This window comes from Vulpes lagopus, chromosome 13, assembly GCF_018345385.1.
Source record: "Vulpes lagopus strain Blue_001 chromosome 13, ASM1834538v1, whole genome shotgun sequence".
Taxonomy (NCBI): domain Eukaryota; kingdom Metazoa; phylum Chordata; class Mammalia; order Carnivora; family Canidae; genus Vulpes; species Vulpes lagopus.
In genome coordinates, this window is record NC_054836.1 from 8,692,302 (window position 1) to 8,714,753 (window position 22,452).

A 22,452-nucleotide genomic window follows, 5' to 3' on the forward strand; every position below is an offset into this window, starting at 1 on the left:
CCTTTTGACTTTTTTGTGTTTCCAGCCTGACTTTCAAATTATCTTATTTCGGTAGCTTTTCCTTTTTTTTTTTTTCTTAAAGATTTTATTTATTCATGAGAGGCAGAGAGAAAGAGAAAGAGAGAGAGAGAGAGGCAGAGACACAGGTAGAGGGAGAAGTAGGCTCCATGCAGGGAGCCCGACGTGGGACTCAATCCTGGTCTCCAGGATCACGCCCTGGGCCAAAGACAGGCGCTAAACCGCTTAGCCACCTGGGCTGCCCGGTAGCTTTTTTAAAGCAGGGCTCCAGCACACTGGCATCAGGCTGGAATTCCTATAAGCGGTCGGTCACCTCAAAGTTTTTTCCAAAGTGTGTTAAAGCCAGCCCTGGGCTAATTGGAGAAATAAGGTGGGGACGAGGTCAGAGCTTATTTGGTTCAGTTTACAGTAAAACGGTAGGGTGCTCTAGATGATTTAGAGAGTGACTGCAGAGATTTGCAGCCTAACCTGGGGTAAGGCGGGACTCACCTATCTGGTAGGGGAAAGCGGACCGCCGTGAGGAGCAGGTGCCAGGGAGACGGGCCCAGGCCTAGAGCTGGAGGCTGTGGGCAGCAGTGAGGGCTGGGTTCAGAGTCCCCATCTGGCCTAAACTCTGCCATGCGGGGGCACCAGCAGCCACTGTGGCCCAATGATCTAAAACCTTGGAGGTAGGGCTTACCTGCAGATCACCTGCAACGCAGGGAGGATCACCTAACCGGGGCTCCGGCCACCCAGTAATACTCAGCTGCAAAGCCATTATCTCCATGAAACCCCAAGTTCACTCTTGCCCGGCTCATCCCATTCCCAGCCTTTGTCAATTTAATTCCCACAAAGAAAATGTTACTAATAAAAACAAGCAGCAGCGTCCGTAGAATCAAACACAGACCTTTACTGGTACGAGCCTATTTCCAGCATGCCTCTGTCCAAGTCACACGAACACATGGCAAGAAGGGGACTGTCCATGCCACAGGAAGAGGGCTCTCACCAGAACCAGACCCGGTGGGTCCTGACCTGATTTCCAGCCTCTAGAACTGTGAAAAGTTAATGTACTGACCCCACTCAGTGTACAGTATTTTGTTAAAGCAGTCAGCACTCACCTGGATGCCGTCCGCCGATGCTGCTCTTCCCGGAGTCTAGATGATGAGCCTCATGAAAGCAGTTTTTTGTCAACAGTTCTCTGTAAACAATGATGCTTGGCAAACATAGGATTTTGGTCTTCGCAGGTAGGAGGAACAAGAAGGGACCTTGTGAAGTTCCAAATGGGCTTCAGTCCTCTCTCGGGTCTAACACACTGGCTATCAGCCTTGGCTGGGCCTGCAAACCTCCATGGCCTGGGGACACCCGGGGCCAAGTAGATGGGTCCCTGGGGTGAGGGCCAGACATTAGCAGCATTTAAGGCTCTCCAGGTGACTCGAATGCGCACCCACCCCAAAGCTAAATGGATGAAATCCCAGGGTGAGGGGTCCCCGGCTAGAGGGGAAGAGGTCAGGTATTCAGTCTTCTTGCCCAGCTGAGTGGTCTGCTTTATAGGCATGATGGGACGAAGGCTGAGGGACACAGAAGGTGCTGTGTTTCAATAAATCAAAATAAAACCAACAGCATCAGGTTCACAAAATAACTCTTTATTATTTCAGGCAAGAAGTCTGGATGAAAGGGCTACCGTTCCCGGTAGTCAAAATCCAGGTGTTAGTGGCACTATTTCAACTTTATAGATTCAACTTAGTCAGAAAAGGGTGCCAGGGTCCTACATTCCCCAGCTGGACAAGAAGAAGGGCAAAACTGGAAGAGACTCTAAACTGCTGATACTGCTCTTGAGACCCAACACTTCACAGGCCCGTCAGCAGGTCACGGACCCAACACCGAGGGGCAGAGGCCACTCTACGCTACATACGGGAGGAGGGACGTTGGGCACCTGGGCGGAGAGGCACCGACAGCTTCAGAACTCCTCAGTGAATGGATAGTCCTTGTGGGAGGCACAGCTGTCAGGAGAAAAGGAGGGACACGTCAGCTTTTCAGAGAAGGGATGTTGACATGACCAAGTACAAAAAGCAGTGGTGTCTCATTAGAGGCAGGAACACAGGCCTCAGGGGCATGCCAGTTCAGATGCACAGCCCTCCAGGCTCGTCAGCTGGCACAGGCGTGATGGACACCATCCTCCCCATGTGCCCAGCACTGTGCCTGAAGCGCATGGGGTGCCAAGACACGATTCCTGCTCCCTGGTCACTCGGTCTAAGTGGCAGGACCGAAGAGCATCCCACAGTCTAAGACTGTAAGAAGGTGACGAGAGAGGTCAGGCGTCCATCTATGTGAGAGCCGGTGCTCCGGGGACACAGAGGGAGCACGGGGCCCTCTGGAAGCTGCCTGGTGTCAGCTGGGTCACATGTGGGACACAGGAAGCAGGGGAGGAAGGAGGCTGGGTGCTGACCCAGGGGCAGAGGTGCGGGTGTGTGTCAACAGGCCCACAGGCCCACCCAGTTGGGCCAGCAGCTCGTGTAAGGAATGTTCTGGCTCTCATGCTGGGAAGACTGGCTGGGCACAACATGAAAGGCCCAGGGTGAGCCCAGCACAGGGCAGAGGACTCTCAAACCACCTGAAACATCCCCAGAGTCTGGCCCTCATTCTTGCGTTCCCTCAGACGGGGGTAGCATCACCCTGCCCCCAGCGACAGAGGCTCTGTAGAGCAAGAACTTCCAGAAAGCAGCCATGTACAAGTGTGTCAGCAGGAAAGCTTCTCAGGTGACCTGGGAATGCAGCGGCCAGTCTCTCCATCCCCCGCTAAACACCAGCAGCCCCCAGAATCACCCGACAGCGGTTCCTGGAGCAACACTGAACAGTGTATAGGGACCCACTGGAAAACCACTGTGGTGTCAGCCCTGATGCTCCAACATACCAGGTCAGCAGTGGGAAGGGCTCAGGGAATGAATGAATGACAGAGAGACTCTTAACAGACAACAGAGGTTACCTGGAAGATAACTCTCTACTCTCTCCCTCACCCACTCGGTCCCAAACTGGTATTAAAGCCTACAGGTTAAGCACCAGTGACACGAGTGCAGAGAGGGCCTGGTGTGCCAGCCCCACGCTCACAGACATGGTGACACCTGGTGCATGGGGGCGGGGCGGCTAGAGGAGGAGCAGGGGTGGAAGGCGGGGGGAGAGAAGGAGAGGGAGAGAGAAGGCTGGCCCCTGCCCCAGCTGAGGGCAAGTCCAAACCTGGCTCGGGAGACTATCTACCCCGGGAGACGGAGAAGAAACAGAGGCCCCACACATGGAGACAGGCGGCCCCAGGCCCGCCACACATGGAGACAGGAGGTTTCTCCTGGAAAGCAGGGAATGACTTTTAAACTTTAGTTACTGCACTGTAGGAGAAGGGAGGGAGAAAAAAAAAAAAAAAACCAGCAACACCTTCCCTGTCACCTCCCTCCAATTCCAAATTATAAGCGGCAGGGAATACAAGCAGCCAGTGAAGGGGCGCCGGGGCGGGGGGGGGGGGGGGGGACGGGGCATCGAGAGCTTTCCTCAGCGCGTGCACCAGTCTCCCCACTGAACCCCTTCTATTAAGTCAGTGTAAGGAAGACTCATGTGCGAATTCTTCTGGGAAGGTGGCACAGGAGCCACATGGGATCAGCGGATTTCAGAAGAGCCTCAAAGATTTGAAAATTAATGCTAAAAATAGAGAGTTGCTGCCAGTTGGGCCGACCATGTCCCTGGGCTGGGGAAGGTACCCAAGAGCACATGTCCTGGCATCTTCCCCACAGCCATGAGTGGCTCAGCTGACACGGGCTGCAGTGTTTCCTGCGGCACGTGGACGGGACCCCAACACCACGGCCTCCCCCAGCAGGCCCTCCCCCAGGCCTCACTCACCTCACCAAGGCACAGACCCTCCAGTTCCGGTTGTAGCTGAGTAAGGTGGTCATGTCCACACTACTCAGCTCAAAGTCAAAGACCTCAAAAGAAAAAAAAAAATCCAGTAAGTTCTTCAAAGAAAGGTCAGGCACAGAATACCCAAGTGTCCAACGGTTCTGCACAGGGCCATCGAGGAGACGCCGCCCTGCGTGGGAAGCCACAGTGAGGAAGACACAGCAGTGGGACTGACTGGGGTGCCCTTTGGAGAAGGCACAGCACAGGCCGGGTACCACAGCGAATGGGGAGAGACCCCTGCGCTTCAGGAGCTCCCGGCAAATGGTACTGTTAGTCCCACTGAGTCACTGTGGAAACCAGAGAATGCAGCACTTCCGTGACAAGTGCTGGTCGGGGGGAAAAGAATGGATCACAAGGGTTTCTGCCTCAGTTTACAGGGAGGCAACATGAAGAGAAAGATCAACGACTCCAACAGAAGCAATGAGTGCACAGCATGAGGGAGATGCCACAAAAAGCACTGAGGCTCCCAGAGGAATTGGGAACGGAGCCCAACTGGGGAGCTGCAGGATACAGAGGACGGTATGTGAGATGGGTCTATACTGCCAAGTAACAGCTGGACAGAGAGGACGACAAAGGTCCGTCAGGAAGGGGGGGCTCCCAAGAGGTCAGCAGGCAGGCCCAAGGCAGCACCCGGCGACACAAGGAGGGCCGTGGGGTTAGAATGTGCAGAGGGCAGCCTGCTGTCCACTCCATGCTCTCACACCTATGGGCATGTGTGCAAAGACTACACAGGTGTGGACACAGGCTGGCTCCCTGCGAGGTGACAGGAAGCTGGGGGTGCCACACCGTACAATCCAGGCACGACAGGAGGCCCTGTCCCCTTCTCCACTGAGAACAACTAGGCCAGCCAGCCAGGGTCTCACCTGAAAGTTCTCAGCAATGCGTTCGGGTGTCACGGACTTGGGAATCACGACCAAATTCCTCTGCATGGGGAACCGGATCAGAACCTGCGAACAGACGTGCCAAGTGTTCGTCTACGTTACTATATATAATCTTCTATGTGGTTGGGTCACTCAGTCTTATACGGCCACTCTCCAAAGAGGGAAGTTCCAGAACTTCACATGGGAGAAAACGGAGGCTCAGAGATGTCAGGGTCATCCCACCTACGTCAGCAAATGCTGCCCTTTCGGGTGGCCTGTAGAGGTAGTCGGAGGATGCTACCCTCCCCATCAACGGCAATCTGCTGGCTTCCTTGTCTGTGCCGCTTTCTACCACATACTCCAGGGCCTTGAGCTACACTTCCAAGGAGCCATGGCTAGGCTTGGTCGCCTCTCCCTCCCCACCGTGAATGCAGGGAATTCTGGGAACAGTCACGGGCACCTGCAGAGGACAGTACCTGGGCTGTTGTTTTATTGTGCTTGGCTGCGATCGCTTTGATCCGGGGATCCTCCAACAGGGAAGGGTCCTCAGGCTTGGCCCTGGAGACAAAGATGGCCCATGTGAGCAACCACCATCGCTTTCACTCAAGGCAGCTGGCAATTAACTGCCATTGACCTTAGAGGGCAGCCCTGCACGCCCTTCCTGATTTGAAGTTCAGGTACAAACTCCCAACCCGCTGGGAAAAGAGCAGACATCCTGCTACTAGAAATACCACCCAGGAAACCCAACAAGAGGCTCTGGGGTAGGTTTGCAAACGAGTGCCGGAAACATGTTCCTCGATGCTGAGTTTTTCTTTCTAGCATTTCTAACCTTCACCAACGGACAAGAGAACACGATCTGCTAGGAACCTCACCAGGGCCTGTCGGGGGAGCCAAGGGGACTATAGGCGGTCACCACGATGCCTTTGGCTTGGCAGTACTGGATTAACTTCTCCTGAGTGAGGTACGGGTGGCACTCGATCTGCAAATGCAAACACGGACAGATGCTGGCCTGTGGGCACAGGTGTCGGGACACACAGAAGTGCCCCCTCCACAGACAGAAAATGATGTCCAAACAACATAGTGTCTCCCTGATGAGCTAGAACAGCTGTCTACACTTCCCAGCTCCTGTCCTCAACAGGAATAACAATGATGTGCTCATGGATGTACTGTGGCCGTGGGCCCTAAGGGTTTATTTTGGCTTTGGCCATTTATCAACTGTGACGGGTCTCAGGATCTCAACGTCTGCAGGCTGATACTCTGGGAGGCCCTGAGTCATCACAAGCCAGTCTCAAAGCCTGTGTCTCCTGCAAGTTCGGCTCCCAGACAGGTTGTCATCATGCTCTGTCCCAAATCAGGACCTGCCTCCTGGCTGCTCCCTGGGTGACATGGACCTTAAGTAACTGCCAGGTTCAGACAGTAACAAAGCAGGCTCCCGGGCACACCCTTCCCTCAGGATGTTTACCTGGTTAACAGCAGGCTTATATTTTAAGCCAGGTTTGTTTAAGATCTTCTCAATTTGGAGATGGTTGAAGTTGGAGACTCCGATGGCTTTCACCAGCCCTTCATCCACCAGCTGTTCCATGGCCTAACAACAGAAGAGCGTGCATGTGCTGCTCACACGTGCCCAAGAGGACAAAGACAGGAAAAGCATCTCTGGCTCTGGTTTAACAGGTCCTACCCTTACTAACCGGAGCCACTGAATGAGATCTTTGAGAAGCCCAGAGACACCAAGACACAAGTCAGGCTGGCTTTACTAACACAGGGAGAACAGAGAACAGAGACGGTGACCAAATACTTGAATGCAGTGAAAGACAAGGCAGGGCAGAGCAGATCACTCACAGAAGAACGAGAACCAGAGAGGAAGGAGAAGACCGAGTCAGGGACTGCCTTACCTCCCACGTGTCCACAAAACTGGTGTCACTGGGAATCACATTGCCTTCCCCATCCAATGGGAAATATTCCTTCCCGGCCTGTTATAACAACAATCAGTCAATGACAGCCTTCCACAGACCTAAGTCTTTGAAAGCAAAGTCCAAAAAGAAAAAAAAAAAAAAAATCACTCTTAAGTACCAAGTTTTCCGAATGTAACCAAGGGCAAACCCATGGGCCAGCAGGGAGAAGAAAAGAGGCCCCAGACACTTGTCCTTTCAGATGGTTGCAGCTGGCGGTCAGAGGGAACCAGCACAACAAAACGGGGCTGGCTACAGGATAAACACTATGTGCCTTCACTCTGGCTGACAAAGCACACAATGGACCCTATGGCCAGAAAGAAGGCAAAGGATGTGATAACCCATTTCTTTGAGCAGAGACTCAGGCTCTGCCAGGGAACAGGTATGAGGCTTCCCCAGGATGGGGCCTGTGTGCGGAATGCATGACCGTACCCACGTGCATCAGGTCTTTGGGGCCCTGGCAGCTTATCACCTGGGCCACGTGTGTGGTCACAGTTTGCAACAGGACCACCAGCAAATGACAAAGCACAGTGCTTCTCAAATTCTGTAATGGGCAAATGCGTCTGTGGTTCACATTCAGCAGACCTGGGGGGCGGGGGGGGGGATTTCTAACAAGGGTAATGCCACTGGCTGCTGCTCCAGGACACACACACACACAGGGTGTGTTGCCCGGCTGTACCCGAGCAGAGGAGGACCTAACACATCACAGGCTGCACGGAGGGAGCACCCCCTGCCGCTTACCTTGAAGCCCGTGGGCCAGTGAATAAGGTAGAGGTCCAGGTAGTCGAGCTTCAGGTCGCTGAGCGTCTTCTGGCAGGCCCCCTTCACCATGCTCTTCTCGTGGTATGTACACCACAGCTGGAGCCAGTGAGAGAGCATGTCTTAGCTTGCGCGCAGGAGGCTGTATCCCAGCCGGGAGCCAAAGAGCTCCAAGACACAACCCACCCCTTTCACTGTGATGCTATGATGGCGGTGGGCGAGTTTCCATTGCATGCAGTGCATCCTAACTTTCCAAAGGCAGGCCAGATAATTAGGTCAGGGAAACTGCTCAGAGGGACCAAAGTGAAGGCATGATATAGAATGGACAGGTCGGGAAGGCCCTGGCCCGAAACACGAGCTCTCAGGGCCACTTTCCTACACGGCTGGTCCGTGGGGCCAGCCTCATCCTCCAACCCGGTGTTCCTTTGGGCCAATAACAGCCTCCAGGTGAAAGATGGTGCCAGCAGTGGAGGTCGTCTCCAGATGGAAACCAAGTTCCGTCTTCAAAGATAACTCCCTGGAAAGGGAGGCCCAACCCACCCACAATCGAAGTCTCATCAACAAGAGGCTCTAGCCAACAGTGCTACACAGAATGACCATCCCATAAAGAACAGGTGACCGGTGGAGCCTCTGGTCAACCCCCTGCCCCAGAAGAGTGGCCTCCTGAGCAATAACCATAGCATATTCAGTGGCCCCAGAGGATGGCTTCGGCACCTAAGCCGACGCTGCCACTGGACAGGTATGGAGTTCGAAGCCTATGGCCCAGGCTGCCCTGCAGAGTAGCACCTTGCTGACGATGAAGAGGTCCTCACGCTTCACCACCTGCTCCTTGAGCTTCTCCTGGATGGCCAAGCCCACCTCATTCTCATTCTGGTACACGTGAGCGCAGTCGATGTGGCGGTACCCAAGGTCAATCGCGACCTTCACAGCATCGGTCACTTTGCCGGGAGGGGACTGAAAGGAAGAGGAACAGGAGGCATGCCGTTAAAATAAAAAACGAAGCAGCCCAGGCAGCGTGAACTCCACACTATTCACTGAAGCTCCCACCCGTCTCCAGTGGCCTGTGGATATCTGTGGCTTAAGCAGCTTCCTAAACCATTCGCTCTCAAACGAGCTGGGGAACCGAGGTGCAATGCCGCGTGGTGTCACATTAGGATATCCTGGCCACCACGCAGCGGCAGCCTACACCACCTTCAAGAGATGTGCCAATGTGGTCTCGATTGCTTCTTTCCATCTGTTGATTTACAAACCATGGTATAAGAAAAAACCCCTACCTGCATCTACTGGGTTTCCAAGACAGTGAGGGGCACCGGCACGGTTTCCTCCAAATAGCTCAGAGCCTTTTACCAACTGCTGTACACATTAACCCACTGCCCCTCCGGTGTCTGAGCTGGCCCTGAACGCCCATGCTTTACTTCTCCTTTTGGGTGTAGATCCTGACATTGGCAATCACTCATTCTTAGGTGGTTCTGGGGGATCACAGTAAAGTCAAGCACGTTACTGATACAGATTCAGAGGCCCAGATCTAGTGAGACTCTGCCGTGAGAGGCAGGGGTGGGACAGGCCCCTCTGAGACATCAGCACAGATATGAGTCAACAGGAAAGGGAAACAGGAGTCGATAGTTTTTGGGCAGAGCCACACAGGGACTGCACAGCTGTCAGTGCCCAAGCCAGCTGCCGGCTCTGTCACCAGGACGGGACACAGGTTCCCAGGACAGACCTCCTGGGAGTGGGAGGAGGTGCTTGGGAGCTTTCAAGCTCTGCCCGCACCCAGACTGACCACCTGGAGGTTTACTCCGTCTCCTCACTGATCCTCTCAGACCACAGATGTGACAAATACACACGTGTGCAACAGACTGTGCAGTGAACACAGCGCATTCCTCCAGGGAGCTGGGGGAGAAGAGAATGGAAAGGAAAACTGCCCGGGGCCATGGGCAGCTGCACATGTTCACGGGTTTGGCACCAGCTGTTGGGAATGGGCACAAGGGGTAGGAAGGGGGACAGGGCACCAGTGGGAATGAGCGTCTGGCCAGAGCTGCCGGGATGTTGAGGCTCAGCCCCAAGGCGGGAGCAGGGCACATTCCCCAGGTACCTGCCACTGCAGCTGGCACACAGGCAGAGGCATGACCCAAGCCAGGCCCAGGAGACTCAGTCTCGGGAACCACCAGGCCAAGCTTCCATTCTGTGGGGGGTCTCCATGCTGGGAGAATGGGAGCCTGGAGCTGCTTGCAAGACAGTGGGGCTAGAGATAGCAGGATCCAGAGAGATTGCTCCTGGTGGCATCACGAGTAGCCCTGGCTGGTATGCCCATGGGCATCTCCTAAGTCCATGAATCCCCACCTCAAACGCACTGTTTTTTTTTTTTTCAAACGTACTTTTTTGTGTGCCGAAGATTAAGTTGGTTATTCGGTTGCTTGGAACCAGAAAACTGCACGCTAGGATAATCAAGGCTGCTGAGAGAGTGGCACAAAACTGGGAAAAAGTTCATGTTGTGTTTTCATAGAGAAGCCAAGGACAGAAATGACTCCGGAGATCAGCTAGGGACACATGTACTGGGAAGATGGCCACACTGCTATCCAAGGGAGAGAAAAACAAAAGCAAGAACTGTTTGGCATTTTATAAATTCAATTTGTAGAAAGAAGTTGTAGCAATTTGTGACAAGACTCCTGAGAATGGAAACTGTGTGCCAGCCTCCCCTTTTGGGGACACCTGTGCCATACGGGCCACATGCTCTGCCAAGGGAGGACTGACTGGTCTGCCCTGGGCTGGCCCTGAACAGGCCTTTTGGTTACCAGAAGGCATTGGCCTGGGCCGATCATGTCACTGAATGCAACCCAACCAGTGCGGTGTTCGGTACACACTGGCTCAAACTGAAAATATGGACGTTTTCACTAGTTTCAAACATGTTAGTACGCTGAATCTTTATCACAACCCCCGGCAGGTCCTGTTATCTCTATAGATAAGGGAAGTATGGCACGGAAAAGTGATGCAAGTGGCCCACAATCACAGTCAGTCAAAGAGGTCAGGACTCAAACCTTGGCAAAGGACCTGAGAGCCATGCTCTGCCAAGAGGTCTGTCCTCCTGTGTGCACCCCGAGAGGCACAGAGACATCAGTCACTGAGAGGACAAATCTGCTGGGCTTGCAGAAGCCATTCTCTGCAATGAAAATATGCCAGAATCCACAAACTACCTTCAATCATTAATCATCTCAATCTAACCCTTCCCAGAAACTGCTCTTATCACTAATGAATCAGCCAATTTAAGATTTGGTTAAAAAAAAAATTAAATTTAAATTAAAAAAAATCCCACAATAAACTTGGTAATGCTATGACGTGATTACACTATCTCTCCGTTTCATGTCTGCACTTAAAAACTCACACAGAAGGGAGCAGTCCAAACTGAAACTTTGAAAAGGAAATAAATCATGATATATTTCCAGACATCTCACTGCAGATCTGCAGAAAATCCTTCTAGGAAATGCTCAAATCACAAACGACCAAACTGTTTAAATCCTGTAGACTAAATCATGTTTTAACTCGATTCTGCCAACAATCCACCCTGTGACTTAGGCAAATCCATGCATGCCCAAGTCTCCTGGACCTTACAGCTCCAGAGCACTAGCTCAGGCACCAACCTGACTGTCTAGGCCGACGGCATCAAGGGAAGACAGTGAGAACTCCTGGCCCCGGCCCCCATCACCTCCACAAGACAGGCCTCCCTGGCTCCTCACTTTCTAACACCAGCAGCCAGCCAATACCAACTGAGACCATTATATTAGCGCCCTTCCCCTTAACATCCGCGCACTTTCAAAACCTCATCATCTTCCCTTTGCACGTAGCCCTGACCTGTCACTTTAAGATAATAATCCTCCCTCTATTCCTTCTGCAAGGTTCAACTCCAAAGGTTCTAAAGTGGGGTCAGTGGCAAAAAGATAAAGTATTTCAGACTGAATATCCCTTGCAGTATTAGCCATGGGGATTTCTGGCCAGAGGGGATTGTGCTCTTTCTGATGCATTTTTTTAGAAATTGCCTCTAGTTTGCAGGTATTACTTTTGCAATGAAAGTGGGGGTGGAGAACAAAGGGAACTTTACTTTGGGGAAAAAAAAAATCCCAGGTAAGATGTATGAGAAGTGTCCCAAAATAATCCTAGAGTAAGGAATAAGAAACCGTAACTTCTGACGCGAACTTAGATTTAATAAAGAAACAGGGTCATCGACCTCTGAAGCCTTTAAAAGTACCATGATCACAGAAAAGCTGTCCCCAAGAACATCATTTAACTTCTTCCACCTAAAGCAGCTTTTCATTACAGAAACTCAACCTGCATCTAAGAGAAACTCATCTTATTTTCTATTACTAAGCTAGTTTAAATACTAGTGGTCTCTCAATATAATTTTCTATTTTAAGTGTTCATTTAAGTGTAAGTCATTTCAACCAAATTCAAGTGTAACAGGCATTTGTGACTTCTCAGAATGTATGCCAAGTTCCAAAGAATTCGCTTAGAATCTTCTGGAACAGGACCTGGCAAACTTTTTCTTAAGATGCCAGACATAATATTTTAGGCTTTGTGGGCCAAATGGTTGGTCACAACCCTTCCACTGCATTGCTGCAGCACAGAAGTGGTCACAAATAATACATACGCATGAGATCCATTCTAATAAAACTTTATTAACAAAAAACAGGCTGGGGGTTGTAGTTTACCAACCCCTTTCTATGTCAGAAGAGCATACAAAGAAATGGGAATTAGGCAAGAGGCCCAAGCCTATTCGCAAATAAAATTTCTGGTGTCCGATTCCACATCGGGATAACAGAAAGTTAGGTATTCTGATACTGAACGTGGGTGTTTTGGGAGCTAAGAGGGTTTAGTCCTTGTTCTAATTTAGCCAGTTGACAACATAGTGTCAATCATATTTAATCATATTAAATACATGTCAATTATATATGGATTTTAGTTGATTTCAGGTAAATTTGAGCAAGCTGGCCTGCTCACTCTGTGTGGCACAATGCTCCCTCTCTGCACAAATGGGAGACTGCAGATCTAGTAGTAGTTTTGTAGAACACCAAGGCTTAAAACCTGCCACAGCCTTAGGACTCCAACAGACCAAGCATGGGGGAGAATCCAGAGGACCACTACAACTTGCTACCTTTCAGCCAATCTACAGTCAATAGAAAGTGCACTTTCCACTGTTTGGTGCAGATAAGTCAACCCCACTGGGCTCCCCATCAGGATGTCCGCATCATTTTACAGTTCCATACAAATAAGGAGTTGACTGCGCTTTTCATTTGCCTTATCACATAAAATCAGGCAATCTGGCTACTATTTTGCATCAAAGCTCATAATCTGGCTTGGCAATAAACACAAACTAATAAAACTGAAATAAACTTCCTCGTGCTCAACTCAAATCAGTCTCTGCTGAATTCTAAGACACGGAGCTCCCCACTTGGTTGAGACGGGGATGGACAGGCCCTGCTTGGGGAAGACTTATTTAAAGATGTTTGATCTTGAAGTGTGCCAGTCGAGGCCTGCAGGGGGACGAGGCAGGTGAAGGGTAAAACCAAGTTATTGTCGCAGCTCTGATGCCAGCACGGCTACCCTCTCCCCGAACCTGGGATCTTGGGGCCATTACAAGCTCGCTCCACTCTGGGAATGTGGCAGGAAAGTCTTTCTCAGCACATTTTCTTCTACTTCATATGTTCATGAAGGGGGAGATATCACCCTGGCAAAAAGTGGTTCAGTGGGAGCAAAATAATTCACTTATTTATTAATTAAATCTTAGCTTACACAATGGTTTGTGGCCCTTTGAAGGGCCCATACTTTTTCCCCCCAAAGTAAAGTTCCCTTTGTTCTCCACCCCCCTTTCATTGCAAAATACTTGCAAACTAGAGACAATTTCCAAAAAAAAAAAAAAACAAAAAAAAAAAAAACAACATCAGAAAGAGCACTGCCCCGTCTTGCCAGAAATCCCCATGGCGAATACTACAAGGGATTCAGTCTGAAATACTTTGTCTTTTTACCACTGACACCACTTTAGAACCTTTAGGGTTGAGCCTTGAAGGTGGAATAGAGGGAGGATTATTATCTTTTTTTTTTTTAATTTTTTTTATTTATTTATGATAGTCACAGAGAGAGAGAGAGAGAGAGAGAGGCAGAGACACAGGCAGAGGGAGAAGCAGGCTCCATGCACCGGGAGCCCGACGTGGGATTCGATCCCGGGTCTCCAAGATCGCGCCCTGGGCCAAAGGCAGGCGCCAAACCCATGCGCCACCCAGGAATCCGGATTATTATCTTAAAGTGACAGGTAAGAGCTACGTGCAAGGGGGATGATGATGAGGTTTTGAAAGTGTGTGTATATAAAGGGGAGGGGCACTAATATGATGATCTCAGTTGGTATGTTACATTTTATGTGGGGGGCAAGTAGGGAAAAACGTATCCAATGTTCCCGGGTGAAGGCAAGTAGGGAAAAACGTGTCCAATGTTCTAAGCTATTTAGAAGAGATAATGCAAAAGGGGTTAAGAGAAACACAGTTGTACTCCACTTCTCGGTTTGGAGTATGTAGGTGCATTATAATGACCATATCACCAACAATTTTTCAGCTAGATCAGAGCGTTTACTAGCAACAGGACTGCGGCTGGTGTCAGAAGTAATCTCTGCTTTAACAGATTCCTGGCAACACAGTGTTGGTAGATGTACTTCCTGTCTAATGGGGAAGGCAAGCTTCCCGGGGAGAGGGGAGAAACACTCGCTAAGCCGCACGGGGTCTGAGGCAGAGATGCTCACCCGTCTGCCTGAAAGCCTCCCCTCCAAAGACAGAAGGGCAAATTTAAGGACCTTTGATGCAAAAGCAGAGGAGACCACTAGAGCCCTGTGAAGGGTCTGGATGGTGCAACAGACGTCATGACAGGAGAGATCCACAAGAATAAGGAACCAGCTAGCCCCTTGCAGAGCCACCCTCACTTCTCACAAAGATAAGCAAATGCTACTTAGATCACTCCTTCTTTTGCCCAGCATCTGTGAAGAAATATGTACACACACATATGGGGGAAAAGGGAATAGCCACTCTCTATAGAACTGTTATACTTGGGGATCCCTGGGTGGCTCAGTGGTTTCGCACCTGCCTTCGGCCCAGGGTGCGATCCTGGTTGGACTCCCGACGCATGGAGCCTGCTTCTCCCTCTGCCTGTGTGTCTCTGCCTCTCTCTCTCTCTATGTCTATCACAAATAAATAAGAACTTAGTCTGCCAGAATGAATGACTTAAGTGTAGATTTTTATGATGCTATTTTAAATAAATATGTAGCACCTCAGGGCATTAAGTGCTGAGGTGCAGGATTTAAAACTCTCTTTATGAAGCACCTCAGTGGCTCAGTTGGTTAAGAGCCTGACTCTTGACTTCAGGAGAGTGAGATCAGGCTCTGCCCTCCGCGTGGAGACTGCTTAAGAATCTCTCTCCCCCTCTCCCTCTGTACCCACCCATCCAGCTTTCACGCACGCTCTCTAAAAGAGAAATAAAACATAGGGGCGCCTGGGTGGCTCGGGCGGTTAAGTGTTCAGATCTTGGTTTCAGCTCAGGTCACGAGTTCAGAGCCCTGGGCCTGAGAGCCCCGTATCAGGCTCTGAGCTCAACGTGGAGTCCGCTTGAGGATTCTTGCTCTCTTCCTCTGCCCTTGTTCGTGTGCTCCCTCTTTCTCGCTAAATAAATCTAAGATAATAAACAGAATCTTTTAAAAAATGTTAAGACCCTCTTTTTAACAACTTTATTCCTTATTCACCCTAGAGCAGTAGTTTTCAAACAATGGGCTATGGTCTGGCACATAACTTCTGAAACCACAAAACAGAATAAAGGTATCAGAATTCATCCCACCTAGCAATGTTTTGTGGATCTTTTGTTCCAGTTTTAGGTATATATCTGCATGTTGCCTGCATCAGTATATAAACTGTAATGATGGACTATTGCCACGAAAGTGTGTTTTTCACATCCATTCCAAGAGAAAAACCCTCAACAGATGAGATTCAACTCAGTATCCCAGTCATAATTTAATTATGCCTCCAGAGCCAACCATGCATCATTGGGCTTTTTGAAGGAAAACACAAATTATACATACGCTGATTACTTTGGCCAAGAAACACTTTGTGCGTGAAGCATCTCTAGGACCCTTATTTGCAAATTTTCATCTGCAGCTTTTAAGGGTAGAGGTAAACGGCACCCTCTGCTCTACATCAATTCTTTAACGGTGCACTTGACCCTTGGTCTCTCCTGTCCTTGTCCGTGTGTACATATCCAATGCCCAGGTCCTCATTCAAAGTTCCTGCAAAAACCTGGGTCATCACTACAGAATGTAATACCCCAAAGCTAACTTCTAAGGAGCTGTTATTTCTAAGATTTCTAAAAATGTACTCATGAGAGACAGAGCGAGGCAGAGACACTGCAGGAGGCGGGGCAGGCTCCCTGGGGCTCCCTCCCCAGGGGAGGGGGGGGCTGGGATCAGGACGGAGTGGAAGGCAGGCAGATGCGCACCTGCCGAGCCACCCAGGTGCCCCTCGGGAGAGCTTAAAAACACTGGGGTCCGTTCCAGCGCCCAGAACACCCCCGCGCTGTGCTGCCTACTTCGCAGATAACCCGGCCAGCCCTTTCATTCCTCACGAGGTCTCAACGCGCGGCGGGAAGATTCCGGCGTTGCTCGGCCCCCGAGTCCCCGCTCCCCGCCAGCCACACTCCCCGGGCAGCGACCACCGCGCGCCTGCGACACCCGCGCCCCGAGGCGGTCCGCGCCGCGTCGGGGCCCGGAGATGGGTGCATCGGGGCAAGCTCGTGGCGGCCAATTCAATTACCTGCAGTCGCCGCGCTCAGTGAGCGCTTATTCCTGAGAGCAAGAGCGGAAACAAAGACAAACTATTCGGGAGGGAGACGGGCGCGCGGGGCCGCCGGGGCGGCTGGGCCGAGGCTGGGCCGAGGCGGGCGCCCCCCACATCCGCTGCGGCCCGCGCCCGCCCCCGCCCGGGCTCCTCGCGGCTCCGCAGCCGCGGGGCTCGGCGCTCTTGGTCTTGGTCTTCCGGCCGGGGCCGGGGTCGCTTCCCAGTGCGGCCCGGGAGGGGGTCCCTGCCCCCTGCCCCCTGCGCCCCCCCGCGGCCCCCGCCCCCGCCCCCGCCCGCCGCCCCGAGGCCAGGCCCGGCCCGGCCGAGGACCGCTCCACCGAGGCCCGGGCGTGCCGGGCGGGGGCCGTGCCGGGCGGGGGCCGCGCCGGGTCACCGCGGGTCCCTTCCGCCCCAGGCCGCGCCGCGCCGCGCCCGCCGCGCCCCGCGGCTCCTACCTTCCAGGTGCCCAGCCCCAGGACCGGCATCTTTGCGCCGTTGCAGAGCACGAGGTGGCTGGCCATGGCCGTCTAGCTCCGCGGACCGCGCCCGAGGACCACGCGGCGCCGCCCGGCGCAGACCTTTAAATAGCCGCTGCGGCGGGCAGAAGGGGCGGGGCCGCCGGGCGCGCGGATCCGCAATGGCGGCTTCTGATTGGCCGACCTGGGGCGCCGCGCCGGCTCCTCCCGGACGCCTCTTCCGCTGGGTCCCAGAGGGGCCGTATTCTTTCCGCTCGGCTGGCTCGCCCCCGCCCCCGCCCCCGCCCCCGCCCGCCGCGGTGGAGACCTGCCAAGCCCGGGGCGCGCGCTGACCGCCCTGCTGCACCAAAGTGGCGGAGGTCCGTGCAGAAGTCGACTGGGAAGGAGCTCGGCTTTCGTGGTTTTGTTTGTTTGTTTGTTTGGTTTGTTTGTTTGTTTGTTTGTTAAGGAGCCCAGCAGGATACGTGTGTCTAATGCCCAAGCCTATAGCCGTGCTCTTTGACAATTGGACCGATGTCCCAGCTCTAACCTACAGGAATCATACCGACAAGTAGGGCTTAGCGCATTTTGCTTTCGGAAGGTACACACCAGGGAGATCTTGCAGCCTCGTTGCAGAGCACCTTCTGGAGGCCGCAGTTGACGCAGCCCGTGTGTGGCGGCCTGGGGCGATTGGGCATCCCACTGCCGCGGCGAGCGCGGTTGAACGGGTCTTCCCCAAAAGCCGGCGTCCCTTGAGGTTAGGCATCCCTGATGGGCTCGGTCCAGAATACACAGGAGAAGACGTTCGGTCTTCAGAAAACAAGACTCTTATCAAAACGGCAAGTTTCTGACTTTCAATAGGATAACTTAGCAGAACTCTCTAGAAGAGTGAATAGAAACCCGCCAAAGAAAAGTTCACTTTAATACTATAGCTTCTAGCATTTCAAAAACAGGAGATGCTCAATAATAGGTTGACTAGCTTAAATTGTCAGGTAAGAAGACATTATTTTCCAATATGCCCAAAAGAAAGTTACTGGAAGAACTTGGAAGATAATTTGGATTTCTTTTCAACAACCTCTCTCCATGATTCTCTATCCTACCCCAAAACGGCTCTTTCTGCTCCATCACCCTCTAATCTTTCCTAAGTATGCAAGATTGAGACCACATCTGCAGGGGACAATGACTCAGGAACCAGGGCTCACTAAACTCCATTCTGGTGATTTTCCACTTGGCGACTTCTAAAAAGTCGAAAAATTTACACACAACGGGTTAGCCCAGATACTTTTCCATTTGACTTTTATAAAAACTTGTTAGTTGGCAAATTCTGACCCTACTTGTCCCCAAACAATAGAATTTTAATTAGGACCTTCGGCTGGGGACTTGGTTTGTAATAAAACAGCAGTAGACCAATACTCTTCATTCATAACATTTCTGTTGATGGATTATATCCAAAGGATTTTTTTTTCCCAAAGGGCTAGTCCCTTGGGAAAATGACACACCTTAAATGATCAGGTTGGTATGCATGGAGGGGTCATCTGTAGAGACATGGACCCAATATGAACGTCTTACTGTTTCTGTGATGATTGAGGATGAAAGCTGACTGCATGAAGATATAGCTAAAGTTCTGACTTTATTCTGTGTGGGTTATGCAAATGTGAAAACTCATACCTGGGCATCTTCTGTAGCAACAATAGTACTATCATTGGCACGTATTGAAATAGTCTTCTAAGTGCCCCACTGCCTGTGTCGTCTCTGTAAAATGCCATAGTGCACGCATTAAAATTATGCTTCAAAAAACCTTCAGTGGAATCCTTCCAAGAAACATTCTAGTACTTCATATCAAGATCAGAATCTTCGGGATCCCTGGGTGGCGCAGCGGTTTGGCGCCTGCCTTTGGCCCAGGGCGCGATCCTGGAGACCCGGGATCGAATCCCACATCGGGCTCCCGGTGCATGGAGCCTGCTTCTCCTTCTGCCTGTGTCTCTGCCTCTCTCTCTCTCTCTCTGTGACTATCATAAATAATTAAAAATTAAAAAAAAAAAAAAAAAACATTTTAAAAAAAAAAAAAAAAAAAAAAAAAAAAAAAAGATCAGAATCTTCATGTTCTGAACCAGTAATCCCATCATGAGAACCACTAATCTCATCCAGAGGAAATCATGTAAAAGAAGCATATTTGCGAGTGCAAATACACGGTAGAGCCCTGAGACTAGGGTGAGGAAAGTGAGCTATCATTCAGATACAGCCTGGATGTGGGCATCTCCTTAGGCATGACTCCCTGAGCACTTTACTTGCTTTGTGTGTGTGTGTGTGTGTGTGTGTGTGTGTGTATGTGTGTGTGTATGTGTATGTGTGAAAAACAGTTCTAACCACATAAAGTAAAACTGTTAAGTGTCCAACTATAATAGACATGATATAGCCATTGAAAATGAACACCATATGTAAAGTGAGCCTGAAATAATACGAATGTGAAAGTAGAGAACAAAATGTAAATATGGCCTCATTTTAAGCATGAAAAAGAAACCCACGTAACATATAAAGTTAGGAAGAAGCCAAAGGAAATGGGAATACTGTATGTCAAACTATCATTAATCAAACGTGTTTTGCAACTACAAGACACTCTCCAATTAACTCTCCAATTCCCGTAGGATGCAACTTAAACTCCTTACCCTGGCATTCAAGGTCCTGTGAAATATGACATAACTGAATATATGAAAAATCACCAAATCATATACTTTAGTAGGGTGAGTATTATGGCACATGACTCCAGAAAGGTGTTATGAACAAACATACAAAGCTTACATGTGATCTGTGCAACACAGGCCAGAGAGTAGGTTCTGCTTCACAGTGTCACTCAAGGCCCTAGACTACAGGTTCTACTACACTATTTCCCTGCTGTCCCAATCCAAGTCTTCAGGCTTTGCCTTGGGAAAGCCAAAGAGCATGAGAGAGTCTCAAATGATCATTCAATGATGTGGGCCTGGAAGTGGGACCCTTCACTTCTCTCCACAGCCTACTAGCCACACCTGTTTACAGGGTCCTGCCTGTCTTCACTGGGATGGGGAAAGGCCACCTTTTTGCGTGCCAGAAAGGAGAGGAGAACAGAATGTAGAATACAGTAGGCACCAGAAGTCTCTTCCACCATGACAACCAGCCATTGAGTCTTTATTATATTTCAGGCACTGTCTTAGGCACTTTACATACATTATAGGAAGATGCGGCCTGCTGCTGGTAATAATATAATAGCTCACATCTGTTGAGCTTGCTAGTCTATAAACATTGTATGTATCAAATCACTTAATTCTCATAGCTGCACTTTGCAGTGGGTGCTATTATTAATTCACTTTACATATAAGGAAACAGAGGTGCAGAGAAGAGAGGTAAATTGCTAAGGTCTCAGAGAGAGTAATGGCATTGTCAAGATTTAAACCCAAGGAGTTGGACTAAAGCACCCAAATTCTTAACCATTGCACTGGTGGCTTTCAAATTATTTTACTGTGACTCATGTGACACAGCACACATGTAGGTAGATAGAAGAGAAACAAAACATTGACAAGGTAATTCTTATCCTTATTAGGTGTGGCATATTCTGCTGTTGCACATTCCAGATTATTCTCATGCTGGTCTCAATAATGGTTCACTCATAGTTCCATGATTGACAATTTCATGATCCGCTAGCAGATTGTGGCTTGCAATTGGAAAAACCTCTGCCCTCCATCCACTCTGTGGTCTTGCCACACAACTCCTCATCTCAGGCAGCAGGAAATCTATGAGAAACTCATGTCAGGGATGTGATGCCAGCTCCAGGAGAAATCCACAGCATGAGCCTTTCTACCCTGCCCGCAAAGCTGTCTCTCTCCCCACCTCGGCCCACTCCATTCTTCTGTGCCCTCTGCCAAGCAGTCGTAACTGTAGAAAGAGGACTGAGACTGGTCCTTTAGTAGCTAGAAGCAGGGAGAGGTAATGAGGCAGGAGAGAAAAAGTGTGGAAGCCTTAAGAACAGGACAGAAGCCTTAACCCCTGCCAGGGAAGGAGGTTGGCTTTAAAACCCCAGGGTGTCAATATTTATCCATAGTTGTTTGCAAGGGGAACTTTAGATGGCAAACATCATTGAGAGAGTTGTCAATATTAACTTTCCTCATAGATACTGGAGGATGATAGCAACACCAACAAAAAAAAAAAAGAAAAAAGAAAAAAAAGAAAAAAGAGAAGATGGAGAAAAAAATGAAAAACATGCTGTCCCTTTTAGCATAGCTACTCAATACATTCTTGCGAATAATAACATCTACTATTTTCTGGGTGCCTTCCACGCCTGAGACATTTCAAACACATTGCTTGACTTTATCCTTGCAAACTCCCGGCAAAGGCATGACCCTATGTCTGACGTTTTTCAGATTGAAGAAACTGAGATTTGTTAGTTATTGACTTGCCCAAGACCAAAAAGTTAGTAAGTAGCCATTCTTTAAAAGTTTCATATTTTGTTCATCATGGATTCTTCTTGTGTTTAGATTTTTAAGATACTGCATTAAAATAATTTATTTTGTTTTTTTGTTTTTTGTTTGTTTGTTTGAGAGGGAGAGAGAGAGAGAGAGAGAGCATGAGCAGGGGAGGGGCATAGGGAAAGGGAGAGAGAATTGGGAGCACGCTCCATGTGGGGCTCCAATCTCACGACCCTGAGACCACCAACCTGAGCTGAAATCAAGAGTGGGATGTTTAACCTACTGAGCCTCTCAGGTGCCCCTAGTTTACTTTAATTACTGATACTTGGGGTGCTCTCCCTCCCTTAAATTCTGCAGTGAGGCAAATGTCTCATTTGCAATCGCTTTCCACACTGCGGGGATCTGTAACCGCCCCGCTCTTCTGAGTGCAGGCAGGAGGACAAGTGTGAGCATCTCTGTGCTTCTGCACAATTCCCAGCTCCTACAGCAGTGACTCCACCCCCCCTTTTCTCCCAGTGGCTGAGACTCTCCTGTACCTGTGCCTTCTCCTTCCCCAGTGAGGGGACTTAGGATACTGGGTGGCCAGAAGGGAAACATATCTATACATCATTGAGGGGGGAGGGGAGAGGCGGAATAGGCCTTGCAGTGCAAATAAGTAAGTCTCCTGCACTCCAATCTAGGAATAGGTTACTGGTGAGATTGAGGGGTCTCCTTGTTTAACTGGGGTCCTGGTTTCGGTGGCAGTGGGGGGTAGATGGAGGGCAGTGAAACTACAGAATTGCAGACACAGGCTCTGGTATTTTAAGCAGTACACAGGAGCAGCTGGTCATTCTCATCAGCGTGGATTTGCATGAGGCCATAGATAACTTCTTGGTTGCTAGCTCCAATTTCATCTGTAACGGCCAGATCCACAGCTTTGCTAGGAAAATCTACTGTAAGAAAAGATCTCTGTGCACACGCAAAGTGCATGTGGTATTATAAAATTTGGCACCTGTATTCATTCAACAAATGCATTCATTTATCCAACAAATACTTACTGAATATTTAATACTACCAAGTACTGCTTTAGGTGCTGGGATTACAGAGATAAAGAGAAAAGTCTCTGATCACATGAAGCTTCCTTTCTAGAGGAAGAGATGGCTAGTAAACCAGCTAAAAATGAGTCAATGTAATTTCTGGCCAGATAATGATAAAGTGTATGAAGA

The 22,452-nt window shown here is 50.1% G+C and overlaps 1 protein-coding gene across 1 annotated transcript; it reads right to left on the minus strand.

Moving 5' to 3' along the window:
• Positions 1-1,619: 1,619 nt before the first annotated feature.
• On the minus strand, positions 1,620-16,959 carry AKR1B1 (aldo-keto reductase family 1 member B). Its single transcript, XM_041728320.1, has 10 exons — positions 16,812-16,959; positions 8,291-8,458; positions 7,487-7,603; positions 6,689-6,766; positions 6,259-6,381; positions 5,669-5,775; positions 5,273-5,354; positions 4,800-4,883; positions 3,880-3,962; positions 1,620-1,997 (listed from the first exon to the last, which is right to left on the minus strand). The coding sequence occupies exons 1-10, from the start codon at positions 16,875-16,877 to the stop codon at positions 1,955-1,957; spliced, it is 951 nt and encodes a 316-aa protein (XP_041584254.1). The 5' UTR covers positions 16,878-16,959; the 3' UTR covers positions 1,620-1,954.
• Positions 16,960-22,452: the final 5,493 nt, after the last annotated feature.